Source organism: Trichosporon asahii (genome assembly GCF_000293215.1).
Source record: "Trichosporon asahii var. asahii CBS 2479 unplaced genomic scaffold scaffold00070, whole genome shotgun sequence".
NCBI classification, from domain to species: Eukaryota; Fungi; Basidiomycota; class Tremellomycetes; order Trichosporonales; family Trichosporonaceae; genus Trichosporon; species Trichosporon asahii.
The window spans coordinates 1,714,079-1,740,145 of NW_014040855.1; the positions used below are offsets into that span (position 1 = coordinate 1,714,079).

General features: G+C 61.1%; 7 protein-coding genes across 7 annotated transcripts; 3 read left to right on the forward strand and 4 right to left on the reverse strand.

The window, feature by feature from the left end:
• Positions 1-2,830: 2,830 nt before the first annotated feature.
• A1Q1_04419 (uncharacterized protein) lies at positions 2,831-3,256 on the reverse strand (the record flags this gene model as incomplete). The annotated part of the gene is made up of 1 exon (XM_014322785.1): positions 2,831-3,256. The coding sequence occupies one exon, from the start codon at positions 3,254-3,256 to the stop codon at positions 2,831-2,833; it is 426 nt and encodes a 141-aa protein (XP_014178260.1).
• Positions 3,257-3,289: 33 nt separating this feature from the next.
• On the reverse strand, positions 3,290-3,634 carry A1Q1_04420 (uncharacterized protein; the record flags this gene model as incomplete). Its single annotated transcript, XM_014322786.1, has 2 exons — positions 3,290-3,418; positions 3,458-3,634. 2 exons carry the CDS (start codon positions 3,632-3,634, stop codon positions 3,290-3,292), a joined length of 306 nt encoding a protein of 101 aa, XP_014178261.1.
• A 352-nt stretch (positions 3,635-3,986) lies between these two features.
• On the forward strand, positions 3,987-4,668 carry A1Q1_04421 (uncharacterized protein; the record flags this gene model as incomplete). The annotated part of the gene is made up of 3 exons (XM_014322787.1): positions 3,987-3,989; positions 4,037-4,104; positions 4,143-4,668. The coding sequence occupies 3 exons, from the start codon at positions 3,987-3,989 to the stop codon at positions 4,666-4,668; spliced, it is 597 nt and encodes a 198-aa protein (XP_014178262.1).
• A 41-nt stretch (positions 4,669-4,709) lies between these two features.
• Positions 4,710-8,892, reverse strand: A1Q1_04422 (DNA replication helicase dna2; the record flags this gene model as incomplete). The annotated part of the gene is made up of 4 exons (XM_014322788.1): positions 4,710-5,775; positions 5,819-7,856; positions 7,897-8,122; positions 8,167-8,892. The coding sequence occupies 4 exons, from the start codon at positions 8,890-8,892 to the stop codon at positions 4,710-4,712; spliced, it is 4,056 nt and encodes a 1,351-aa protein (XP_014178263.1).
• A 541-nt stretch (positions 8,893-9,433) lies between these two features.
• Positions 9,434-10,093, reverse strand: A1Q1_04423 (uncharacterized protein; the record flags this gene model as incomplete). The annotated part of the gene is made up of 1 exon (XM_014322789.1): positions 9,434-10,093. The coding sequence occupies one exon, from the start codon at positions 10,091-10,093 to the stop codon at positions 9,434-9,436; it is 660 nt and encodes a 219-aa protein (XP_014178264.1).
• A 3,843-nt stretch (positions 10,094-13,936) lies between these two features.
• A1Q1_04424 (uncharacterized protein) lies at positions 13,937-14,578 on the forward strand (the record flags this gene model as incomplete). Its single annotated transcript, XM_014322790.1, has 1 exon — positions 13,937-14,578. One exon carries the CDS (start codon positions 13,937-13,939, stop codon positions 14,576-14,578), a length of 642 nt encoding a protein of 213 aa, XP_014178265.1.
• A 2,007-nt stretch (positions 14,579-16,585) lies between these two features.
• Positions 16,586-24,741, forward strand: A1Q1_04425 (S6 sporozoite-induced protein; the record flags this gene model as incomplete). Its single annotated transcript, XM_014322791.1, has 3 exons — positions 16,586-16,735; positions 16,896-24,589; positions 24,654-24,741. 3 exons carry the CDS (start codon positions 16,586-16,588, stop codon positions 24,739-24,741), a joined length of 7,932 nt encoding a protein of 2,643 aa, XP_014178266.1.
• Positions 24,742-26,067: the final 1,326 nt, after the last annotated feature.

Consider the following 26,067-nt stretch of genomic DNA (forward strand, 5'->3'; position numbering starts at 1 on the left):
CGCTCGTCCGATCTCTGCTACTGCTACTATAACCGGGAATCTAAGGGCGAAAGAAGGTTGGGGGGAGATTACAGCTGCGCAATGCTGGGCTGTTGCGGCTGCTGCTGGGCCTGCTGGGCCTGCTGTTCCGGCGCTCCGGGTTGGGCGGGCTGGGCGGGCTGGGCAGGCTGTCCCGGAACAGCGGCCGGCGCTCCAGGCGCAGTGGGGATGGCGGGGGTGCTTCCCGCCGGCGCTGGCTGACCCGCAGGAGCTGGCGGCTGCTGCGCCTCCTGACGCATCTGCTCGAGCTGCTGCTTGGCCGTGTTCTCGTCCACCTTCTGCACGCTCTCTGCCGTCGTGGGCGCCAGGCCGGCCTTGACGGCCGCAACCTCCTCGGGCTTGATCTCCTTCGGCGCCTCGTTGGCCCTGCGCACGAGCTCCTCGACGCGCGCAATCTCGCGCGCCGCAGCCGCCTTGTCCCGGAACAGACGCTGGCGCTCCCGCTCAACCTTGCGCTTCTCCTCGGCCAGCGCGTCCTCCAGCTTCTCGAAGAGGGAGAGCTTGAGCTCCACCTTTCGCGCTTGCGCCGCAACGAGGCGCGAAACGAGCGTGCGCAGGCGCGACTCCTCGTGCGAGGCGAGCGTCGACGCCTTCGCGGCGGCGGAACCCAGGGCGATGGAAGCCGCCCGCTCCAGAGACGACTTTGACGGCGCAGTCGGGTCGGGCGTTCCGTCGGCAGGCGTTGAGGACGCCTCCTTGTCGCCTGCCGGCGCGGGCGTCGCCGACTCGACCTTAATCTCGTCCGTCTTCTGGCGCTTGTCGGCGTCCTCGCCCTCCTTCTCGCCTTCCTTCTCTCCCTCCTTCTCGCCCTCCTTCTCCGTACGCTTGCGCTTCAGACCCTGCGCGAGCTCACCGAGCGCACTCTGCGCCGCGGCGGCAGCGACGGCCGGTCCAACGGCAGACGCCAGGAAGGTGACCACGCTCATGACGGGGTTCTCGGCGCTGTCGAAGGGCACACCGTTGACGCCAGCCTGGTACCGGAGGGGACCGAGCTGCGCCGCCGGATCGGAGGAGAGATACTGGTCCTCGATGGGAAGCTGGAGGAATTTGGCGATACACTGCTCCTTGGAGCGAGTCGCAACGTGGTCCGCGACAGCCTTCCAGTCGTCATCGTACATCTCCACACCCTCGAGGAGCAGCAGAACCTCCTGGTCGCTCCAATCGGGACCCGCACCCTGCGCGCCGTGCTTGAACACCTCGTCGTCAAGGCGGACAAAGTCGCCAGAGAACATGCTGCTCGGGAACCGGCCGGAAACGTAACAGGCCGGGCACACCGTGTACTCTCCGTCCTTGAGCGAGTGGTAGCGCGTGCGAGTGCAGTCCGTTCCACAGGTCTCACACGCGTACGCCTGCGGCCGCGGGGCAGCACCGTTGGCAGCAGCCTGCGCCGCACGCTCAGCGTCGCCCTCAGTTCCGACCTTGCTCGAGCGCGACGACGACTGGTAGATGATCTTCTTCAGGTCGAGGTTGGACGCGTGCGGCGTGATGCCGGACGCCGCACCGACGGCGCCAGCGCCGGGCTTCGTGCCGGGGTGCAGGTTGCTGAGGCCCTTCGGCGTGTCGAGGGTGACACGGAAGTGGCCGGTGAAGGGCGGGCCGAGGGGCGCGGGGCGGGTGTCGGGGTCGACCTGGTAGTTGATGAGACCCCACTGCTCGAGGAAGCCGTGCACACGCATGATGGCGCCGACGTCTCCAGCGAGGTTACGACGGCACGCAGTGACAGTCAAGTACTCTCCGGGGTTCAGACGGTACGTGTTGATCATGAAGTCGCGGTAGTCCTTGTAGATGGCGGGGGTCTTGGAGCGGTTGCGCTTCGAGAAGAACTCGGGGAGCGACTTGCGCTCGATCGGGTGGATAGTCGACATGGAGAACCACGACGAGTACGACGGAACAACAAGCGGGTGCGTCTGGCTTGCGAGGTACGTCGTCGCAAGGTCGTGCAGGTCGTTCGGGTCTAAGCGCGACGCGTCGGCGCCGGCGGGCGTCTCACCGGCGGGCTGGTCCAGGCTCGGCGATGCCGCCGGCAAGACAGTGGCACTCGGCGCGTTCTCTGTTGATGGGTCAGTCACCTGTATGTTTGCGTGCGTTTCGCTGTGTGCGGTGCATGCAAACACGTCTCCATCGCTGCATCCACGCAGCAGCACGCAACGTACCTCCGTTGTGGTCGTCGACGTCCATGGCCTGCTGGCCCTCGTTGCTAATGTTGGCAATGTCGCCGCCGAAGACGGGCTCGCGCTCGCGTTCTTTGCCGGGAGCGGACGAGAGGTCGTGGGCGGTAACGTCTCCCTGGGTCTCGGGGTCGGCGGATCCCTCGGTCCCTTCCTTGGGGACCTTGAAGGAGATTTTGGGAGTCGACATTGTCGTTGATGTCGTGTGCGGCGGGGGGTTGGGTGGATGGTTCCTCCGACGCGTTGGGTTGGTGTCAAGCTCTGATCCAAATACAAGGAAGGACGAGACGGGTCAACGACTAACACAGCATGTAGCACCGCGGGAAAAGGGGAGGGTGACTTAGGGCATGCCACGCTATCCCTGTTTTGGTCCCGCCACCTGCCTGCTGGCTGGTTGCTGGGCTGGTGACCGGAATCAATTCGACCCACCACTGCTGTCAAAACATGAGCCTTCCCTCACCGAGTAATCTGCATGCAGGGCACGCGTCATGGACAGGACCGGCGTACAGATTGGCTGTACATGAGGGTTATTGTAAACAGAAGAGCAGCAGCAGCAACGCTCTATATAGTATGATATGACATGACAAGCTAAAAACACAAGGGACAACCGAGAAGAAGAGAGTCTACGAGAAGGGCGCCGGCGTCGGGTTGTACACGCGGAGGAGGCGTCCGTGTCCGACCTTGTTCTTGTACAGGAAGTTGACAATCGTCTCGCCCTCGCGGTTCTGGCCGCCTCCGAGACCCTTCATCCAGTGCTGATTCGCCTTGTCCGCGAGCACAGCACGCGCGGCATGCACGTCCGACAGCGTCATGATGCCGCGCTTGATCGGAGGGTGCGTCTCGGTCGCCTTGCGCTGCGGCGCCGTTTTGCTCCGTGTTGTCGGAGGCGCGGCGTCGTCACCCTCACCCTCTTCGCCATCCTTCTTCTCTCCGTCTTCTCCCTCTCCACCTTCAGTCGTAGAGGGCTTCTCCTCGGTTGGCTCATCGACAGCCATCGGGGTGTCACGCTTGGGGCTGTCCGGAGGAATCACGGGGGCAGCGGGCGGCATTGTGTACAGCTCCGTCGCTGATGTCAGTTGTTGTCAAAATCGAGCCAACTCACGAGGAGTGCACGGCGCCTCGCTCCAGGGCGACACGTCCCAGCGGGGAAGGAGGTCGTTGACCTCGAGATAACGGTAGAGCGCGTCAACGGGAAGTTCGAGGAAGTCAACCTGGTCTGTCAGCTTTACTACGAAAGCGCGGCAGCTCACCTTCGTCTTGACGTCTGCGGGCTCGCTCCACTCATCCTCCCTTCCCTTCACCATGCCAACGCCGAACGCGGGCCGGGCACCTCCCTTCTCGGTGCCGGAGTCGTTCGAGTCGTCCGCTTTCCTCCGTTTCGTGTTCCTGCTGCCACCTCCGTTCGCGCGCCGCTTCGGGGGCGGCATCGTGCTTGGTGTTGGTGATGGGGCGTCGGCGGGCATGTTTGCTGATGGTGGTGCTGGATAGTGTGGATCCAAGGAAGACGCTCCAGACAGCCATCCAAGACGCAAACCCAGTCAGTGGAGGGGAGGACTCGAAAGTGGAGGTGGTACGGGGAGGGTCGCATAAGTGATAGTGTGTAGCATGACACGTGACACCAGCCACCGTGTGCGGTGGAGGAAGGCCAGACGGGAGTATTTTTGCCACTGGAAATCTTGAAAGTTGGCAGACAAGTGGAACGCGATCGAGACGTCAGTCGCTGCTGCGTGCATCGGGTGTCTTCCTCAACTAGCACACCACTACGACAGGTCAGGCAAGATGGTAAGTCGATCTCGCTACGGCTTTGGAAGTCACTAGCTAACCACCAGGGAAAAGCCAAGCAGACAAGAAAGTTCGCGGCGGTCAAGCGCATGATCAAGCCGAGTGATCCACGATTGTGAGCTGTCAACGGTAACGACATAGCTAATATTACAGGAAGGAGAACATCGAGAAGGCGGCCAAGAAGGCGCTGAAGGAGAAGCAGGCCGAGGAAAAGAGGCGCGAGGCGCAGTCGCAGGTCTCCTCCTCTCTCTTCCTGTCGCACAACACGGATCTCGGACCGCCATACCGCGTGCTCGTCGATACCAACTTTATCAACTTCAGCATCCAGAACAAGATCGAGCTCGTCCAGGGCATGATGGACTGCCTCATGGCCAAGTGCATCCCGACTATTTCGGATTGTGTCCTTGCAGAGCTCGAGAAGCTCGGACCAAAGTACCGCCTCGCGCTCAAGATTGCAAAGGACCCCCGCTTCGAGCGTGTGCACTGCGACCACTCCGGCACGTATGCAGACGACTGCATCGTGCAGCGTGTCATGGCGCACAAGTGCTACATCGTCGCTACGTGTGATCGCGACCTCCGAAGGCGTATCCGAAAGGTGCCCGGCGTGCCGCTCATGTACGTCGTCAAGCACAAGTATCAGATCGAGCGCCTGCCCGACGGAGGCGCCAGCTTCAACTAGACAAGAGGTGTTACAGTGCATTGTACAATTATCATGTATGACTACAGGCTTTCTACAACGGAATCGATGATCTCGCTCGTGAACGGGTGCTTTGCGAGCAGTTTGGCGCTCACAACAGCCGACTTCTTCTTCCCCTTGGCATCGGCATCACTAGTGTTGCCGTCCGAGTGCGCAGACTCAGCTTCAACGGTCGACCACGCGTGCAAAGTGTCCGCACCCGAGGGAAGCGTCCGGATCCACTTCCGCTTGGCCATGAGGTCGAAGAACTTGCGCAGTAGCGAGTCCTGGTTCAGCGTCTTCTGGGAACCGAAGACGACGAGCTTCTTCTTGGCACGGGTGAAGGACACATTGATGCGGCGCCAATCGCGCAGCAGCTCACCAACGCTACCGGTATCGTTGCTGCGGACTAGGCTTACGAGCACGACATCCTTGTCCCGACCTTGCGCCTTGTCGGCCGTGAGCACCTCGACGTCGCCGAGTCCGGCGCCCGCCATTAGGCGAGAGATCAGCTTGATCTGCTGCCTGTACGGCGTGATGAGGGCAATGTCATGCTGCCGGATACCAGACGCGACCAATGCCTGCGCGAGCTGAGTAACCAGCGCGGCCTCGGCTGGGTTTTGCACGAGGTCGCCTGCTCGAGTCTCCTCTGCGGGCACCGCGTCGGTGTCCACAAATATAGCCTTGGATTCCTCCTCGAGCAGTCCCTGGATCCAGCAGTCGCCATCGCATGTGCTCTTTCCTACATCAGCGCAGATCGCGCGATGCGGAAGTCTCAGTGCTTGCTTCGCGATCGCCTCGTTACCGCAGCGCAGGCGATCCTCGTAAATCAGCTTGTTCGACAGCAGCATGATGTCCTCATTCATGCGGTACTGCGACGAGAGCGGCACGACGGCAGACGGGTGCGCGTCACTGAGCCTCTTGAACAGCGATACGTCGAGTCCGCCCGCCCGCGCTTCAGCCTTGCGTACGATTGGAGGCAGCTGGAAATGGTCGCCGACAAGGACAAACTTGTCCGCATACCGCAGTGGCCCGATGCATGTCGGAAGCGTAATCTGACTCGCTTCGTCGACGATGCAGTAGTCGAATCTGCGGCGGTGGAATAGAGCACTGGACGTCAGCATCACAAACTCGACAATGAAGCTTCACTCACTGATTGATACTGAGACACGTCGTGGCGACAACCTGCGGGGTCATGAGGCGTGCCTCGAGGTTGTCGATGCTGGTGCTTGGCCCCTGCGCCTCGAGCGTCAAGTGTTGCACGTCGCGGTGCACCTTCTGTGGATTTCCAATGCGGAGGATTTGGAAGTCACTGCCGAGCAGCTTAGTCACGATCGTGTCGACGGCGCTGTGCGTGTAGCTCGTGAGCAGGACGGTCTTGCCGCGGGCTACGATCGCCTTGATAATCTCAGCGATCGTGGTCGTCTTGCCGGTTCCAGGCATGCCGAGAATGAGGCTGTAGTCGAGCGTCGAGAGCACTTGCGTCATCGCTTTACGCTGGTCCTCGTTTAGGTGAGGTGGAATCTCGTCAGCCTCCGGTCCACCGCTCGCATCAAACTTGGGCTCATCCAGATCGACAATGAGGCGGCGCCGGATCGCATCCCCGCCCTTCAGAAATAGCTGGGCGAGATTGCCGCGCATGTTCGCCATACCCGAGGCAAGCTCGTCCTTGTCGATGCGGAAGACGGGTGTGCCCTCGTGCTTCGTACGCGCGAGCAGGACGGCCATGTCGAGCTTAGTGCCCATTGACACCTGGACAGATGACGGTGACAGGGCAGTGACGTATCCTCGAGCGAGGCAGAGAAGATCCGGCTCGATGGACAGCGATACGGGGTCTCCCACAGCTATGTGGCCAGATAGCAGCGACGGAGCGGGGCCATCACCTTGACGTGCGAACGTGTACGTGAATCCATCGATCTTGCGCTTGCCCGTGGTCCCATTTCCGGACTGCCCCGACTCCTCCTCCTTAACAATGACCATGTCAGCGAAGCACCGGCCAGCCTTCTCGCGGCGGCCGGCAGTCATGGTCCAGAGTTGAGCTCGCAGACGGACCGTGTCCTGCTCCTCAAGCGTGACGAGGCGCTCCCAGTGCCGGAAGAACTCGACGTGGGTGGGCGTCAGGTGGCCAACATTCTCAACAAACTTCTCTGCGAGGTCGTTGTCCTTTGGTGGTGGCAGATTGCCAGACTGTACACTGTCAGCCAGTAAAGCGGAGCGGCGACTCACCTTGCGGTAAAGCAGGCACGCATCGGACGCGAAGCATTTCATGCACTCCCTCGGGTTATCGATGGGCTCGGGGAGGAAGACGTCCTCGATCTCGGCAGCGAGAGCGGCATCGCCCTCAGCCTTTGGGCTCTGGCGCTCGCGAACCATCCATTCGGCCAATTCGTTCCTCGCCATGATAAGAGACCGAACTTCTACGTCCTTGGCGTCGATGAGGACCACAGAGTTGAGCTGGGAGTAGTAGAGCAATCCAGATGGGATAGGAAGGCCGTAGCGATCCTCCATCAACAAAGTGTACAGAAGAGTCTGGGCACGGTGGGAGAGCCCGCTGATGGACCTGCCAGTCTTGATTTCTAGCGGGGCGATAAGATCCTGAATCTCGGAGGAACCCTCGCGTCGAAGTCGGATCTGCACGCTGGCGTCGATTTTCCCTTTCAAGCCCCATTTGGGGGACCAGATGTCCTCTTCGATGTCATGGAGGCCGGTTATAGTCGCCGCACCACAGACCTCTTCGCGGGATGTGATGAGCGGGCCGTCGTCCGACACGTCAGGTCCAACCCACTTTCGGCCGAAGGACGAGAAGGCGTCAACCGCCATCGGCCCGAGATCATCCTCGATGTCCTTGTCACTCAACCCGGAGCCCCAAATCTCCAGGCGCCGACCTTCATCACCGAGCTCAGCCGCTATGCTCTGCTTGGTGAAGTCGGGGTCGAAGTTCTGTTGCGTCAAGGAACTTTGCAGCAGCGCGTGCAGAATGTTGCCGTAGGTCATGGCTTTGGACGGCGGCTCCGGCAGCCTCATCAAAGATTGCAGCAATGGCCGCCTCGGGCATGGCTGGGAGCCTGCCATGGCCGTCATAGTCACAAGCACGTCCGGGTGGTGGATGAGGTAGGTTGATTTGGCCTTCAGGTTGAGGACTATCGGACCATCTTCTTTTAGCTGGGGGGAGATGATATTTACAATGTCACCTATTGCTGTCAGACTCAACCAACCCACAAGGTCACTCACCTTCGCGAACATTCAAATGGGACCACTGATCCTTGAGCTGGAGGACACGCTGCTCCCCACCCGCAGTGTTCACGACGAGTGACTGGACGTGGAAGGAGCTCGGCAGCACCTCCCCGCCAACCGCAGCGAGGACTCCTTCATGAACGCTTGCGATAGTGCACCTAACCCATGGAGTCGGCGCGTATCCTGGCGGTGGGCTAGGCACAGGAGGGTGAGGAAGGGGGTACTTGATCTGCCATGTCAGTTGTGAGATACGCGCTCTCAGCTCACCTTGATCACCGGTTTGATGAGTTCCGCCTCATCCATGTTTGCCAGGGCGTCCAAGTCCCAATCATCATCGTACATGGACTCTTGGCTGGGAGGAGGCAGGCACGCATCTTCAATAATGGGCGTAGACGGTATCGGCTTCGGCGGTGGTGTGATCGATCCATCCCGTGTCGGCGTCTTCAGCGGTGCGAGTTCGATGCTGGGCCCAGCGAGACTCGCCGACTCGTTGAAGATGTGCGTCAAGCTGGACGAGAGAGGCTTGGCCTCCTTCTTTACAGGCAGGCTCGGCAGCAGCGCAGTCCTCCGTTTGGGCGACAAGATTTTTCCGCTCTTCACTCGTACGTCGCCGCTTGCGGTGACTTTTGCTTTCTGATTCAACCCCAGCAGCGACATGTGGTCCGTGCTGGTTGACGTAGACTTGCGAGGAGATGCGGGTCGTTTCGGCGACATTTTCACGCTGACATGACGGGGTGCGGATGCACGAGAGGCCGTTGGAGGGTTTCGGCGAGAGGACGATGGGGAAGATGTGGAAGTCGTTTGTGGTGTCCGGAGAGGTCTGCTCGCGCTGGTTGAGCGTTGCGACGTCGCCTTCGGCGGCGTGGCCTGAGAGCAATTGGGCGTGATATCAAAGTCACTTGGCGTCAGGCCTTCCAAAAGGGCTTTCATCATCGCCTCCTCCTCGGCTTCGGAGGGCCCAACCCTGGGCCGCTTTGCGACGCGGTCGCTCATGTCGAGGGAAGGTCCAAGAAGAGTGCAGTAGGTGTAGTCTGCTGTGGTTTCGATGCAATAGTCGGCTAGTCGGTTGCAAGAAAGGAAGCGCCGTCAAGAATAATACCTGGGATACTCGAGAACGGATGAAAGACGTGAGAAACGAATTATGTTTTGACAATCGCTGATCAACGCGACCGCGTTGTCGTCATGTCATGTTCTCAGACGCGAAATCAGACGCGTTGATCTCGTCACGTGACATAACAACAATAACAAGCCCTCGCCACCCACGCAGTGGTATTCTGCATGCCGGTCCCTCGCTGACATCTACCACATGCTTGAGAGAGAGTGAGTGCAGCTTTTTCGTCTGCTTCCCTCCTGCTCACGATACAGAAGCGATGTTGCGCTATGAAATCGAATCTGGTGATGCAACTAAAGGAGGCTAGGCAACTCATTATTACATTAACTGAAGCTACAGAAAAGAGTCCAACAGGCCGTGGTTTCGTTCTCGGGCCCAGCGATGAATGGGATAGGATCCTAGTTGAAGTGAAGAACGAGGCTCTCAGAGAGCAATGGCGGCGAGGGCGGCACCGACGCCGAGAGCGAAGCTGTACTCGAGAGTGTTGGCGCTGCTCTTGCCAGAGGCCGAAGCAGAGGCATGGGCGCCAGACTTGGAGGCTGAGGCCTTCTGACCAGTGGTGCCAGAGTCGATCGCGCTGGCGGCCTTGGAGATGCTGGAGGCGGGCTTGACGTTGCCACCGGAGGGGTCAGCGGAGGCGCCGCCCTTGCTGGCACCACTGGTGGGGGTTGCAGAGGCGCTGCCTGCGTTCTTGCCGACACCGACTTCGGTGTTTTGAGAGGGTGCAGCGGACTCGGAGCCGCCATTCTTGCCAACGCCGACCTCGGTAACTTGAGAGGGAGCAGCTGTCTCAGAGGCCCCGTTCTTGCCAACGCCGACCTCAGTGACCTGGGAGGGAGCGGTGTCGTCCTGTCCTTCACCGTTCTTGCCGACTCCGACCTCGGTGACTTGCGAAGGGGCGGCGGAGAGAGACTCGGTGGGGTCGATGGCAGATTCGGACGCGGGGTTCTCGGTGGGGTCGATCTGAGGTCCGGTCTGAGTTCCAGAGGCGAGGAGCGGGTCCGAGGAAGACGACTCCATGGGGGAGTCAGCGGCAACGCCAGCCGCGACGATGGCGAGGGACAGAAGCACACGGAAGAGCATGTTGTGTTGGCTTGAGGTGGAGAGGTTATTAAGGCAAGAAGCGAAAGGCTGTAGAGTGTAGAGACTGGAGAGAGAGGAGAGAGGAGGGTTGGAGAGAAGGAGGACGTTCGCGGGCTGATTGTGCCTTTTATCGCGCTCAACAGTCCGTCAGCTTGTGTCTTCCTCGTTCGTTCCAACATGGCGTACCAGTACGCTATGGACGGTTATGCTGCCGCAGCACCCAGGCGGTGCACGGCACTAGTCCAGCTGCTCGTTAGTCAGCCTGGACGCCTGGACATGGCGTAGTCGGCGAGTGTCAGAACGTCAATTGGAGGCTCCTGGTGCACAGCGACGAGCGGCGTGCTGCGCATGATAGCGCTCTGGAACTACGTTGGTCCGAGCTGCTGCCAAGTCGGCAGGCTACCAGATGACCCAGAAATAGAGCACCGCTCGCGGTAGACTGAGCGTTAGAACCACCTGGAGCCCTCTTGCAATCCACCAGTTCGTCATTGCCATGCGCAGCACTTCGTTAGCTCAGGCACTCGGCAGGTTTGCTGTTGCTGCTTCATGTGGGCCCCCATGTGAGGCCAGCAGAACAACTGGACAGCAATAGCCGCGGAGATCTTAGACACCGCTTCATCACGCTTCAGCTTAGGTCCGATCCGGCGGCACGTCGGCCAAAGCTGGCCGATGCCGGCCGAGTCCGCCGAATCGCTCGCTGTTCGTGTTGCATCGTTCGTCGCTAGCGCGTCGCTCCCGCCAAGACGATCGAGCGCTTGGAAGAAGGTTTGCACGCCGGGCTGTTGGTACGACTCCTCGTTCCTGGGTATTGTCCAATCCGTCTAGTCGTCTGTTGTTGTTTGGTCCAGAGATACATGAGCATTGTTACAACGTCGAGGATCGGTGGTATCCAGAGCTTTGAAAGCGAGCCAACAGACCAAAGGGCCTGGAGCTAGCCGGACGGCCGAGGGCAAGGCTGCAATGGCGCGATAGATCGGGTCTAGGTCTTTTCTTCGGTTCCAGCGACGCATTGTGGTGAAGTTATAAAGCTGTGTACGGGAGATCGGAAAGCGGGAGAGAAGTCACGATGAAGAACGAGTTGAGGCTGAAGCTGGTAATCGTGCCAAGACTAGCGGTGAGGGCTAAGGCCGTGAGTCTAGTCGTGCTGAGGAGGGTCGCAGTCCAGCTCGGACGTTGCGAATGGCCGGGAAGGGGTGAATGTCGACCACAGCGAAGGAGAAGACGGGTGGCGTTTCTAGGCTCATATGGCGAGAACCGAGGAGGCGAACACAAGGAGGAGCCCGAAGAGCGATGCTCGTGACCGCCTGGATGAAGAGCTCGAGCCGGTATTGGCCCCGACTGGGGCGAGAGTTACGGTCGAGACCGTCTCATTCACGGTCTCGGTCACCACTTCTTTGACGACTGTCGTTTCTCGTTGATGAAGGGTCATAGGAGGGATCTCAAAAATGGGAGAAGATAAGAAGAAGCTAAGAGAAGATGAGAAAGGAATGTCAGTTGCTTAACTTCACCTTAACGGCCATGTTGTTACCCAGCTCCATGACGGACTGAGAGTGCATGGGCGCGGTTCGCAGCATCAGCGGATCAGTAGGCTGTGCACCTGACTTGCGCTGCATACTCCGGCGTTTGTTCCTTACTCGTCAGTGTCGGCCCCTGGCATGTCTCCGGAGTTCAGGACAGCCCAGGACGATAGCGGGGAAGCGGACGTTTCGAAACGTGATGATCGGGCAGCAAGGTGTCAGCAGCTTCACTGCAGCACCGAAAATCTCCCTTCCGCTCCAGATTCCTCAACGTAAGTTTACGATTCTGACTGACGTCGTGCCTTCCTCAATCCTTATCCTCATATCCAGCGGGTTTCCAGTCCAGTCTGACCCATCGGTCCGAGCAGGCGAAACAATTGCTCACCGTAGATGCCAGACTGGTTAGCCTCATTCACCAACGGACTCACTGTTCAGCGGCGACGACGAAAACAACATAAGACCGACAAAGTCATTGGAAGGGGATAATCAGGCGGCGCACTCCGTGCACTGATGGCAATGCCGGCATCGGCCGTCCCGGAAGAGCGTCGTGAAACCTAGCACGGTTTTGAGTCTTCTTCGAATCTGTCAGGCCCGCAAATAAAGGCGCTCGTTCTTTGATTGGGCGATAGAAGGTTGGTATCGCGGATTCGAAACCAACTACCAAAGCTCCCGCACCTGCGGCAGTGCGCACAGGGTTAGAGAGCAAGACAGACACCATTCCTGTATCGGTTTCCAGTCAGCAAATCCTGGCGTGATTGTAGTCGGGGTCCCACGGGCATGCGACCAGATGTTGGAAGAGCGAGTGCGGACCGAGACGCACAACGGAGAGTTCGTTTACGACCGAGCCTGTCCGCGATCCGGCGTCCAGAATCGACAGTCCCATGGCATCCCAGCAATTCGTACCTCTGCCGTCCTACACGCCTCACCCACAAGCCTCCGGCGTCCTCGACGTTGCGCTCTCCAACTTGCTGGAGCGCGCACTGGCCGCTCCTGTGGGTCAGACGTTCTCCCAGAAAGCGACTGAACTGGGAAGTTGGGCAGTCTTGAAGCGGAAGAACACCGCACAACAAGGGCAAGAAGCCGAGACATTCCGGTCAAGTCGCCGCGTGGCGTCGGGGTGACTGACTGACCTCATCGAGTTGAGTTCAGCGTTCACCACTCCACGCGCTTGCACTGCAGAACGTTGATGTTCAGTACGATACATCAATCTCTACTTGAGCAGATGAAGCATTGAAGCTCGTTGGATAGCTGCGTGAGATAGTGGAGGTCCAGAACATGAGAACGCGATGATGCCAAGGCAGCTTCTTGGCATGACCGACCTGGGACCTGAAACTTTGCGATTTTTCGCAACTATCACAATATCAACAGCGAAGGAGCCATTCGGGCCGATATTCCCTTGTGCAGGCGGCGGGAGAGTTCCCATGCGCGCACTATGATGATCTGCCTTTGACCTTCGACAAGACCACTTATCTATCGCCTCGGGCGATGTGGTCAGCCCCAAGACAGAGACCGGATTCATCGTTGCGTCATATTCAACCCGTTCAAAACGAGACCCATCAGTCCACCAGGCTTGGAAAAGCACACGCGTCAAGCGGTCCTGCATGCCGTGATTCTCGCACACAATTCGCGAAGAGATGCATGGGGAGGTGACACCTGGTCTGGCTGAATTGACCTTGGGCACGCGTGTCCCTAGCCAAGGCCGGCACTGCCGGCCCTATGCAACGGTGCGTTCCGATTGCTCCCAAGCCATGCCAAGCCGCACGGCGAAGGACGAGCCTCCCTGGATGGTCATGGCTCCGCCACTTCCCTCACGTCCGCCTCGGCATCCACTCAGCGTCCCAGTCATTGTGCAGCGGGGCGTTCTTGGCTCCGTGATGCGGTTGCCTGCATACGGCGGCGCTGGCGCCCGCGCATTCACTTGGCTGCACAGTCCACAGCATGCAAAGAACGCCAAGGGACTGTCACCAGGATCCCAGGCCTTGATCACCTTAATCACCTTGCTCCATTCAGCCCGGTGACCCACCCAGTGTGCACATGCGAGCCCGTCGCGCCCGTCTCGCGCCAAGTGCACCAAGTGCAGCGCGATCGCGGCCGGCGTGCGGCGTCCCTTCTTGGCGGCCCTTTGTGACAACAGCACAGAGCGGACAACAATGCTTCCTGTTATAAGCATCAGCGGGGTTGCGACACGCCCCCGCCCGCCAGCTCACCTACTTCTCTTCCATCGCTGTCTGTACCACCTTCAATTGCCATCTACTCTTCAGTGCTTGCCGACGAGCACACGACCGAACACCACTTCACCCACGCTCCTTAACGAACTCCCCCCACGATGTCGTACCCTACTCCTGTCCCCGGAATCGTCTACGGCCGCATCGACCAGATCTGGAACACGACGATCCCTTCCGGGTCGATGGTGTGTGCTGTGCGCACGCCGGTGCACCAGCTTGTGATCGACTGCTGCCCCGAGGTATCCGGCGAGCTGCGTTTCGTGGACGACCAGGCAAACTGCCTCATCGACTCTTCCTCTTCCGCCGCGCCGTTCGCGTCCTGCCTCAATAAGCACGACAAGGAAGGCATGGACTACACGAGCTCGGTTTGCACCGCGACCCCGGAGATTGTAGAGGACATGGACCCGGAGCAGGCCGCCATCGAGGAGGCGGGCAAGGCAGAGATCCGCGAGGGCCAGAGCCGCTACTCCGAATCCTGGGCTAAGCACGGATTCACCTCTCCGATCATCAAGGGCGGAGCACCCGGTCAACTCTCTATGGCTACGCAGACCGCTCTGCCCGGACGCCCGGATCCCATCCCCGGAATCGACTTCGACCCCCTCACCGGCGAAGCGATCGCTGTCGCGGACGATGCCAAGGCCGCCGCCCCCGGAGCTGTCCCTGCCAGCGCGGCTCCCCGCTCGAAGCGGGCCGGCACTGTTGTTGCCATTGCCGCGCTTGCGTTTGTTGTTGTCACTATGTAGATTAGACTTTAGATCAGTGCGATCAGTATACCAAAGCATTTCTTGCTCCCGTTTTGATGTATTATATTGGCCGCCAGGCCATGGCTTCGGATCTCTGTGCGAACATCAGTGGTACGAGGGATAAGAGCGTTGATGACTTGACATCGAGAGCTAGCGATCTCCACAACCGGCCACCGATCACGGCGATGACGAGACGATGACGCGTGGGCAGCCAGTGTTCGACAGCCCCACCCGCTGTCCGGTGCGGACAATAACTGCGGCGGATTGGCAGGGTCGCAGCCCATGACGAAGACCCAGGTAGCGCACGGCATGCTAGTGGTGTTCCAGATTCCTTGAATCCTTCAAAATTAGAGGGTAAAAGCCTGCAGGCACGGCGGTCTGACCTTTATAAGGGAGCGTTCAGTTGCAGATCTCGTCATGATTGGGTCGGCAGAGTGGTAGGCGAGCTCGTCGCTCCTCATCACGAAACCCAGCACCATCAGCGTACTGTCCACGCCTGCCCACTTTTGTCCCGATGCGGGTGGTCGGACCCCCTGCTCGCAGGCAAGGAGGGTTAAGTGGGGCCACGGAATCGGGAAACAGTCCACATGTGACGCATTCGAAACACGCACAGAGCGGCTGCAAAGGGAGCATAAGGGAGCAGTTGCGAGAGATCGGCCAAGCGGCGCACAGGCCGGCAACTGCAGGGTTAATACCGACGCCAAGGCTGACGAGGCGTATGGCGTCGATACAGGCACCCCGCCCCCCCGGTCTGACCGGAGCACGACTGCTCAAGCACACATCACACTGGTGCAAGCTGGAAGAAACTGAAAGGTGCTCAGACTCGTCCCACTCGCTCAGGCCGCTGTTGCTCCGGATCGAGCCGGGGTAACAGCGCTGTAGCGTTGTTGAGATGAAGCCAAGGTTGGGCGAATCGAGGCTCAGCGTTTCAGCAAATGGCTGGCGTCCCCGGGCATTGCTTGCGATATCGATTGCATGTGTTTTCTGTTCCCCAAAGAAAGCCAACTGCTGCGCTCGTCTCAGGTTGTCAGGTTGTAACAGCGCCCAAGAAATAAGGAGATATGCTCTATTGTTCAAGTCGCAGAAGCGTGACGTCACAGCCTGGCTAGTCCGAAAAAAGTCGAGTGTTTATCTTATCGGCCCGGATGAATTGTGGAATGCAAACCGGTTTGGGTGCGATGGGTGCGCCGTTCGGCGCGAACCGCACATCTCTTCTGTCACGCTGCCGCCCCCCGAAGCTTCAGAAGCCATCACTCCATTAGGGGAACGACCAGCGGGGACTGGCCCATGGTCCAGCTTAGCCCAGCTGGCTCCCAGCAGGTGCAGCCAGAAAACTCTGGGCAGGTCAGTGCTTCTTCGCTCCAGCTACCAGGGAATGCGTGGGGTGCCAAAGCGTGAAACGGCGTGTCACCTAGGTCACTTTCGTCACCGAATAACAGTGATGTGGGGGATGATCAAAGCACAAAGACTCGCCTGGCTGGGTCAGAAAACCGCCAGGCAGGAGCCACAGGATCTGGCAGGAGCGTCGCGGGATCTGTTGCGGCGCTGGCAGGAGCCTCATACAGGAAAGAGCCTGGCCAGCCTGGGACGGCAGGCACACTGCTGCATGCACAGCTGGCAGGTGCAAAGGAGGCGCGCCCAGAACGCACGCAGCAGCCAGGCTTAACGACCCTCGTACCCTCGTGCGCTTTGATCACTACGAGTCGTTGTGATTTCGTGTGCGTTTCCCATTGCTCACTCGCCCACACACCTCGCTCATGCCTCCCGCCGCCGGGCGTTGCTCAACCTGCACGACCTTACACGCTACTGCACCGACATCCCGCACTCGCTCATACCCGTGCCAGTACCTCGCAGAGCACCTTGCACCAAAAGTACAGTGCATCTTAGCACGCTCCTCTCTTTTCTCTTCACGTACAAAACCACCAGCACCACACACCCATGTTCGACCACCTAAAGTCCTTTTTCCGAGGTCCGTCGAAACAACCCCACCCCCCCAGCAAATCTACTATGCCTGAAGACCCCAAGACTGCTACTGTCAACGCCGAGCCCACCGAGACCGCCGTCCCCGCCGTCCCCGCGACCCAGCCCACCCAGGCCACCGAGGCCACCCAGCCCGCGCCTAGCGCCAGCGCCGCCGAGTCTTCCTCCCCCAAGACCGTAACCGAGGAGACTCCCAAGACCGCCCCCGCTCCCGCTCCCGCCACCCCTGCCCCGGCCGTTGCTGCCCCCGTCGTCTCCGCCGTCACCGCCGAGAAGGAAGTCACCGCCGCCGCCACTCCTGCCCCGGACGCTCCCGCCCAGAACGGAGAGCGTCCAGGAGACTCCAGTCCGCATCCACAAGGCCGAGTCGGTTGCCGACTCGGAGACTGAAGTCTACGAACTCGCCCAAGAGCACCTCGACCCCGTCGACACCACCGTCGAGGCCATCGCCGAGGCCGTCGCGCAGCCCATCAAGGAGCTTGCTCCTGCCGCGACGGCCGAGGCGCCCGTTTCCCCCGCCCCTGCCGCTTCTCCCGTTCCCGTTTCTGTTCCCGTTTCCTCCCCCGCCGATACCCCCGCAGCTCCTGTCCAGGATGCTGATCTCATCCCCGCTGCGGCCGCTCCTGAGGCCGTGAAGCCCGTCGAGGTTGCCGCTGAAGCTGTAAAGCCTGTTGAGGTTGCCACCGAGAGCGTGACCGAGGCGTCGCCCAAGGAGGCAACTCCTGCGCCGATCCAGGTCGAGGCGACGCCCAAGCCCCAGCCTGCCCCTCTGGCTGAGGCTGCCACTCCCGCCACCCCCAAGGCTGAGCTTCCTGCGGTCGTCGAGGCGAGCCCGAAGAAGGCACCTGCGCCGATCAACACTTCCCCGAAGCGCCCGGGCACTCCCGTCTCGTTCGCGGACAACGACAGCGTGTGCGAGTTCTACTGCTCCCGATGTGGCTCGCCTGTTTCGTCCCGCCGCTCCTCGCTCCAGCTCTCCCGCCGCAGCTCGCGCCGCTCCTCCATGCAGATCGAGATGAAGGGTGGCGAGCCCCAGGGTCTTGGTCTTGCCACTGAGCCCGAGGCCGCGAAGCCCGCTGAGGTCAAGAGTGAAGAGGCTAAGCCTGTCGAGGCGGCTAAGCCTGTTGAGGAGCCCAAGCCTGTCGAGGAGACCGAGCCTGTCGAGGCGCCCAAGCCCGTCGAGGCGCCCAAGCCCACCGAGGAGACTAAGCCCGCCGAGGTTGCCAAGCCTGAGGTCAAGGCCCCGGAGCCCGTCGCTGAGCCTAAGGCTGCTGAGCCCGTCGCCGAGCCTAAGGCTGCTGAGCCTGGGGTCGAGCCTAAGGCTGCTGAGCCTGTGGTCGAGGCTAAGGCTGCTGAGCCCGTCGCCGAGACTAAGGCTGCTGAGCCCGTCGTCGAGACTAAGACTGCGGAGCCCGCTGCCGCGACTAAGGTCGCTGAGCCCGTCGTCGAAGCCAAGGTGGAGAAGCCCGCTGACGAGGTCAAGATCGCCGAGCCCAAGGCTGCTGAAGCTTCCGCCCCCATCTCGGAGAAGCCTGCTGAGGAGGCCAAGCCTGCCGCCGAGGCCGTGATCGACGCTGCTCCGGTTGTTGCGGCGGCTGCCGTTGTCGCGGCCGCAGTTACCGTCGAGTCTGCTCCTGCTGAAGTCAAGAAGGAGGAGCCGGTCGCGGCCACTCAGCCCGCCGAGGAGAAGCCCGAGGCTAAGGCGGCTGAGGAGACCAAGCCTGTCGAGGCGGTTAAGGAAGTCAAGCCCGAGGCTAGCCCCGCCCCTATCGAGGCCGTTGAGGAGCCCAAGGTTGTTGAGAAGGCTGCCGAGGAGAAGCCTTCCCCCGTTGAGGCTCAGGAAGTTGTCGAGGACAAGCCCGCGCCTATCAAGGTCAATGAAGTCGTCGAGGAGTCCAAGCCCGCCGCCTCTCTCGAGGAGAAGCCCGCCCCCGTCGAGGTCAAGGAAGCCGTCGAGGAGCCCAAGGCCTCCGCCCCTCTTGAGGAGAAGCCCGCTCTTGCCGCCGAGCCCGCGCCTATCAAGGAGGAGCCCGTTGTCGCCGCTGAGCCGGCCCCCGCCGTCACTGAAGTGAAGGAGGAGAAACCTGTCGAGAAGGCTGCTGAGGCTACCCCTATCGTCGAGTCGACTCCTGTTGCTGAGACTACTCCAGTCGTCGAGGCCACGCCTGAGGTCAAGAACGAGGAGGGTTCTGCCCCTGTCGAGGCCAAGGAGGAGGCCGCAGCTCCTGTCATCGAGACCCCTGTTCCGGAGGTGAAGAAGGAGGTTCCGGAGGTGAAGAAGGAGGAGACCTCCGCCCCCATCCAGGCCAAGGAGGAGGTCGCTGCTCCGGTTCAGGTTGAGGAGGAGGCCACTGCCCCCGTTGAAGTCAAGGAGGAGGCCGTTCTCCCTGCTGAGGTTAAGGGGGAGGCTATCCCCGAGCCTGAGGCCGAGTCGAAGGCTATGGAGGAGAAGGCAGTTGAGGTTGCTCCTGTCGCCGCTGTCGAAGTCGCCCCTGTCGAGATCAAGAAGGAGGAGCCCGCCTCCGAGGCTGAGATTATCGAGGAGAAGGCTGTCAACGTTCCTGTCCCCGTCCTCGAGAGCGCTCCTGTCTCTGATGCTGCCGTCATTGAGACGGCGCCCGTCGAGCCCGCCCCTGCTGAGGTGAAGAAGGAGGAGTCCATCGCCGAGACCAAGACTGCGGAGTCCGTCTCTGAGAAGCCGACCGAGAGCGCCGCTCCTGCACCTGCCGTCAAAGCTGCCCCTCCGGTTGAGGTTACGAAGGAGGAGCCGATTGTGGAGAAGGCTGCCGAGATCCCCGCTGATGCCGTTCCGGTCGTCGCCGCTGCTGCAGTTGTGGCCGCCGCCACTGTTGCTGTCGCGGCCGCCCCGGCGGAGGTCAAGTCCGAGGAACCCACTCCTGTTCAGGAGGTCAAGCCTGTTGAGTCTATCCCGGCCGAGGTCAAGGAGGAGGTCGTTTCCGAGGCCAAGCCCATTGACGCTGCCACGGAGAGGACTGAGGTCGTTGCAGCCGCCGTCGAGGCCCCAGCTTCCGAGGTCGTCGCCCCGGCTGAGATCGCGGAGGAGGTGCCAGTCTCCGTTGCTGAGCCCGTGGCCGAGACTAAGCCTGAGGAGCCTCAGGTCATTGAGGAGAAGGCGATCGAGATCCCTGCCCCTGTCGCTCCTCAAGTCGAGAGTCAGCCGAAGGAGCTTGCTGCCGAGAAGCCCAAGACTGAGGCCGTTGCCCCAGTCCCCGAAGCCGTCGCCGTTATTGAGGCTGCCCCCGTCGAGGTCAAGTCGGACGAGCCCATCGCCGAAGCCAAGATCGCCGAGCAGGTTGCTGAGGAGGCCAAGATCGTCGCTTCCACTTCCGTGCAGGAGGAGGTGAAGATTGAGGAGCCCAAGACTGTTGAGGTACCCAAGGAGGAGAAGCCTATCGAGCCCGCCACCCCTGAGGCGGAAGTTGTCGCGGAGACTCCTGCCCCTGTCGCTAGCGTTGTCAACACTAAGGCTACTGAGGAGGTCAAGACCGCCGAAGCGGCCCCTGCCATCGAGGCTACGCCCGCCCCCGTCGAAGCTGTCAAGGAGGAGCCTAAGCCGGAGGTCGAGGCTCCCGTCATCGACGCTGCCCCCGCGTCTGAGACCGTCAAGGCTGAGGAGCCCGCCGCCCCTACTGCTCCTAAGGTCGAGGAGCCCGCGAAAACCGAGACTGTCGCCCCCCCTCCAATTGCTGAGGCTGCCCCTGTCACCGAGGCTGCCTCTGTCGTCACTGAGGCTCCGCTGGCGGAGGAGAAGGCTGCTCCTACCGAGACAGCGGCTGCGTCCGTTGAGGAGAAGGTTATCGAGGCCAAGATCGAGGAGCCCGTTGGCAGCGCTCCTGAGTCCGAGCAGACCCCTGAGAAGGTCGCCGAAGTTGCTCCCGTCCAGACCGAGAAGCCGATTGAGGTTGCTCCGGAGCCGACCAAGATCGAGGAAGAGGTCACTGAGGCTCCCGCCCCCATTGCTGCTGAGACCTCCAAGACCGAGGCGGCCGCTGAAGCTACTACCGCCGAAGCTGCCCCTGAGGCCACACCCGCCGCCGAGCCGACCGTCGCTGAGCCTATTCCCGAGCCGATCGCCCTGAAGATCGAGGAGAAGGTTGTCGAGCCCGAAGCCCCGAAGGCTGATGTCGCTGTCGAGGCTCCTCAGGAGGTCGCGGTCGAGGCTCCTCAGGAGGTCGCGGTTGAGGCGCCCAAGGAGGTCGCAGTTAAGGCTCCCAAGGAGGCCGTAGTTGAAGCGCCCAAGGAGGTCGTCGTCGAGGCTCCTCAGGAGGTCGCGGTCGAGGCTCCCGAGGAGGCCGCAGTTGAGGCGCCCAAGGAGGTCGCGGTTGAGGCTCCCAAGGAGGTTGTCGTCGAGGCGTCTGAGGAGGTCGCTGTGGCGGCTCCCAAGGAAGTCGTCGTCGAGCCTGAGCAGGTCGCCATCGAGGCCCCCAAGGAGGCTGAGATCGTCATCGAGGCTCCCAAGAAGGTCGCTATCGAGGCTCCTAAGGAGGTTGCTGTCGAGACTGCTAAGGAGATTGAGATTGCCGTTGAAACTCCTAAGGAGGCTGAGGTTGCCGTCGAGACTACCAAGGTTGCCGAAGTTGCTGTTGAGGCGCCTAAGGAGGCTGCTGTTGAGGCTCCTAAGAACGTTGCCGCCCAGAGCCCCGACGTCGAGACCCAAGGCGTCGCTGAGATTGCGGTCGCGGAGAAGACAGTCGAGAGCAAGGCGGAGGAGAAGCCCGTTCAAGTTGCTTCCCCCGCTGCCGAGGCGGTCATCGAGAGACCCGCTGCTGAGACTGTCACTCCCGTAATCGAGGCCGTCCAGACGGAGGAGGCTGCCGCCGAGGTCAAGCCCGCCGAGGTCGCCACTCCTGAAGCTATCGCCACACCCGCGGAGGAGCCCAAGGTTAAGACGCCCGCTGAGCTCGCCGTCGAGCCCGTCCCTGAAGTCACTATCGCTCCTGAGCCCACTAAGGTCGAGCCCGCGCTTGAGCCCATTGTTCAGACCGAGCTGCCCAAGGTTGAGGCCGTGTCCGAGCCCGTTGAGGATGCGGTCGCCGCGAAGGTCGAGGTTGACGTAGTTGAGACTGCCCCGAAGACTGAAGAGCCTAAGGCTCTTGAGTCCGTCGCCGAACCAACCACTACGATCGAGGAGAGCACCGCCCCCGTCATCGATGAAGCTGTCGCTATTGAGCAGACTTCCGTCCTCGAGAAGTCCTCCGAGCCGATCGCCGAGGCTGAGCCCATCGGCATTGCTGCCGCTGTCGCTGCGTCCGCCGCTGTTGTCGCTGAGAAGGCTGCCGAGCCCGCCACGGAGACCGTTTCCGAGCCCGTCAAGGCTGAGGAGCCCAAGAGCGAAGTTGTCGCCGAGCCCGTCGCCGCCGCCCCCGAGCCGAAGAAGGAGGCCGCTCCTGAGCTCGTCGCCGCCCCGATCACTGAGGAGAAGGCTGCTCCTGTTACTGAGACCCCCAAGGTGGTCGAGCAGCCCGAGACGGACATTGCCACCGTTCAAGAGACTTCCAAGGCTGAGGAGCCGAAGGTCGAGAAGATCGCTGAAGAGGTTGCTCAGCCGATCGTCGAGGAGGTTAAGACCGAGGCTACTCCGATCGAGTCCGCCCCTGCCCCCGCGGAGGTTACCGATCCGATCGCCGAGAAGCCCGCCACCGAGACTCTCCCCGCCAAGGCTGCCCCTGCCGAGCCCGTCGTCACCGAGGCCGTTGTCGCCGCCGAGAAGGTCGCCGAGCCCGAGCAGCCCAAAGTCGCCGCGGCCGAGCCCGAGGTCGTTGCTGAGGAGCCTGTTGTCGCGGCTGTAGAGACCCAGGCTATCGCCGAGGAGGCCAAGCCGATTGAGGAGGCCAAGCCGACTGTCAGTGAGGAGGCCAAGCCTGCCAACACCGAGGAGCCGAAACCGGCCACTGCTGAGACGGTCGAGGCTGCGGAGGCGAAGCCTGCCGTCGTTGAGGAGGTGAAGGTTGAGGAGGCTAAGATTGAGGAGGCGAAGGTTGAGGTCCCCATTGTGGAGGCTCAGCCTGTTCTCGCTGAGAAGCCAGAGGAGGAGGTCGCTGAGGCGCAGCCGATCGAGGAGGTCAAGGCCATCAAGGAGGAACCTATCGTCGCCGAGGCCGCCCCGATCGCCCAGGAGGCCATTGTCTCCGAGAAGAAGGCAGACGTGGTTCCCGCCGTGGGGGCTATCGTTGTCGAGGCCCCTGTCATCGTTGCTGCCGCTGCCGAGCCGATGCCTGCAGAGGTTAAGCCCGAGGAGACCACTACCGAGGAGCCGGTCGCTGCCAAGCACGACGAAGTTGTGGTTGCGGAGGTTAAGGAGGTGAAGGAAGTCGTCGAGGAGAAGGAGGTCGTTGAGGTGAAGGAGGAGGTCGTTGAGACGAAGGAGGTCGTCGAGGTAACGCAAGAGGCCGTCGAGGAGAAGAAGGAGCCCGAGAACCAGGTTCAAGTCGAGGAGAAGAAGGTCGAGGTTGAGACCGTTGTTGAGGCTGCCCCTGCCGCCGAGTCCGTTGAGCGCGCCGCTCCTGCCGAGACTACTGTCTCGGCGGTTGAAGAGGCCGCTCCCGCCATCCCCATTGAGGAGACCGCCCTCGCTCCCGCCCCGGTCGAGGCTGAGAAGGCCGAGCCCGTCCCCGAAATCAAGAGGGAGGAGCTGGTCACTGTTGAGGCTACCCCCGCCCCCGCCGCGATTGAAGCCGAGAAGGTCGAGCCCGTTCCCGAAGTCAAGAAGGACGAGCCGGCCACTGTTGAGGCTACCTCCGCCCCCGCCCCCACCGAGGCCGAGAAGGCTGAACCCGTCCCCGAAGTTAAGAAGGACGAGCCTGCTGTTGTTGAGGTCGCCGCTGAGAAGAAGTCCGAGCCCGCTGTCGAGTCTATCGCTGAGAAGGTCGAGTCCGTCGAGGTTAAGAAGGACGAGCCCGCCCAGGCCGCTCCTACCGTTGTTGAAGTCGAGAAGGTTGAGCCCGTTGTTGAAGCTGCTCCCGCCCCGATCGCCGACGAGAAGCAGACTGAGTCCGCCCCTGAGGTCGCTCCCGCTGAGACCGCCGCCCAAATCGAGGAGAAGCCCGAGCCCGTCGCCGCTCCCGCTCCTACCGAGGAGATCAAGCCCGCTCCTGAGGCCACCGCGGTTGAGAAGGTCGACGAACCCGCCGCCGTCTCCGAGAAGCCCGTCGAAGCTGTCACCGAGCCGGTCGTTACTGAGAAGGCTGCTGAGGAGCCGGTGAAGACTGAAGAGGCTGTCGCCCCCGTCGAGACAGCCCCTACTCCTGTCCCCGAGCCCGAGAAGCCCGTCGAGGTTGTCGCTGAGCCGGTCCTCATTGAGAAAGCAGCTGAGGAGTCCGCGAAGACCGAGGAGGTTGTCGCTGCCGTTGAGACGGTCCCTGCTCCTGCCCCCGAGCCCGAGAAGACTGAAACCGCCCCCGTCCCCGAGAAGGCCGCTGAGGCTGTCGCTGAGCCGGCCGTTATCGAGAAGGCTGCTGAGGAGCCGGTGAAGGCTGAGAAGGTTGTCGCCCCCGTCGAGACGGCCCCTACTCCTGTCGCCGAGCCCGAGAAGACTCAAACCGCCCCCGTTCCCGAGAAGGCCGCCGAGGCTGTCGCTGAGCCGGCCGTTATTGAGGAGTCCGTGAAGACTGAGGCGGCCGTCGCCTCCGTTGCCGCCGTTGGCGCCGTTGAGGCCGTTTCCGCTCCTGCCGCTGAGCCCGAGAAGATCGAGTCCACCCCTGTCTCCGAGAAGCCTGTCGAGGCCATCGCTGAGCCTGTCGTCGCCGATAAGGCCGCTGAGGAGCCGGTGAAGACTGAGGAGGTTGTCGCCGCCGAGCCCGAGAAGGTTGAGTCCGTCCCCGCTGTCGAGTCCCGCGCCGAGTCGCCCGTCCAGGCCCCTACGCCTGCTGAGACCGCCACGCCCGCGTCCGAGGCTGTCGCCACTCCCGCCGCCCCCACGCCCGCCGCTGTCGAGACCAAGGAGCCTACGTTTCCCGAGTTTCCCGCCTTTCCGCCCGGGAGTCCTCAAGCGACGCGAATGGAGCTCTTTCAGTGCGTCCTCTGCACCGCCCGCGGGCTGGCCAAGGACCAGGCGACTCTGGACTCGCTTGCTCAGTGCTGCGAGGAGTTTACGCGCGCAAACCTTGCTTGAGCGTGCCAACCGAGATGCCGAGAGTAGTACCGAGTCATTCATTTTAGTATAAATCCACACGTTGAAACGTTAGTGAGTTAGAAAGTTAGTGTAGTAGACATTTTCTGTCCTTATTCCCCCCCTGTGAACCGCCTACAAGAGCGGTGTCGATAGTCATACCACCCCACGCCCGTTATAAAACCCATAAAAGTCGTATACAATGCAAGGTCGTCTCGTAGTGGTCCGAAATAGTTCGTGCGGTGCAGTCCATGCGGAAATAATACAACAGGTGGTCGTGTGCTCGTAAAGTGTGGGTGACTGCAGTTGGCAGCTCACGGGGAGTGCTCCTGCGCTTGCTGTTGCTGCTGCTGAGCCTGGGCCTGAGCCGTGACCTCGTTCAGCTCGTTATCCAGAAGACGTGACACGGCCATAAATCTGAGGTCAGCTCATCTCGCCTTTTCAGCCTAAACAGAATGGTTCAGAGGGAAGGAAGACGCACTGTGATCCGTTCGTGATGGCTAGCTGGCGCATGTACAGCAGCTGCTGGCTCATCATGCCGAAGAGCTCCTCCGTCTCGCCGAGGTTGGAGTTCAGATTCTTGATTCCCGACGCGAGGGCGGCGTAGTGCCGCGCCTTCGCCGAGTGGTGGTTTGACATGGTTCGGCGGAAGTGGCAGAAGAGGTGGTTGCAGGTGCAGACAGCTTGAGGGAACGGTTGTTGACATGTTTGGAATGTGAGGGGAGCGAACAAGGATCTTTGTCAGGCACTATCAGGCACACCGCAGATAACGAACGGTGCGTAGTTCAACCGTTGCGATTCCTTCGTCTTCGATACTCGCGGCGAAGCGAGGAGCTTGTCACACAAGTAGTGCGAGATTCTCCTTGGACTTGAGCACATAGGCTTCAATCTGGGAGATGGAGGAAGCTGCAAGCATTAGGTTGCCCTTGCGCCTAGCCTTATGTCGATCAACCGTCATTGTCTAACGACCGCTGACTCGCAGCCGGATCTGGACGATCGCCAGTGTATGATTCTGCGACTGCACCACTCTCTGCACTCTTCGAAGCCTGTGGGGTTTGCTTCCAGCTTGCATCCATAAGGCGTTCCAAGCTACCCTCATCCGACTTGCAATATTCGGGGTGACCACGTGTCCGCAGCAACTGCTCTTGCCTGAGTAGAACATCGTGAACTCTGTTACGAGCATCTGTGCATGTGAAGTGTTCATCGTTCTCAGCGCAAATGCTTGTGAATGAGCGCCTGATCTAGAAAAGCGGTTGGAATCATACGCGCGGAACATAGATACGCAGGCAGCACAGATCGACCAGGAAGGCGGGGCTTGGGGGCTCCGGAGCAGAACGGAACCCTGGGGCTTGTCCTGTGAGGGTCCGTCAACAACATTCGT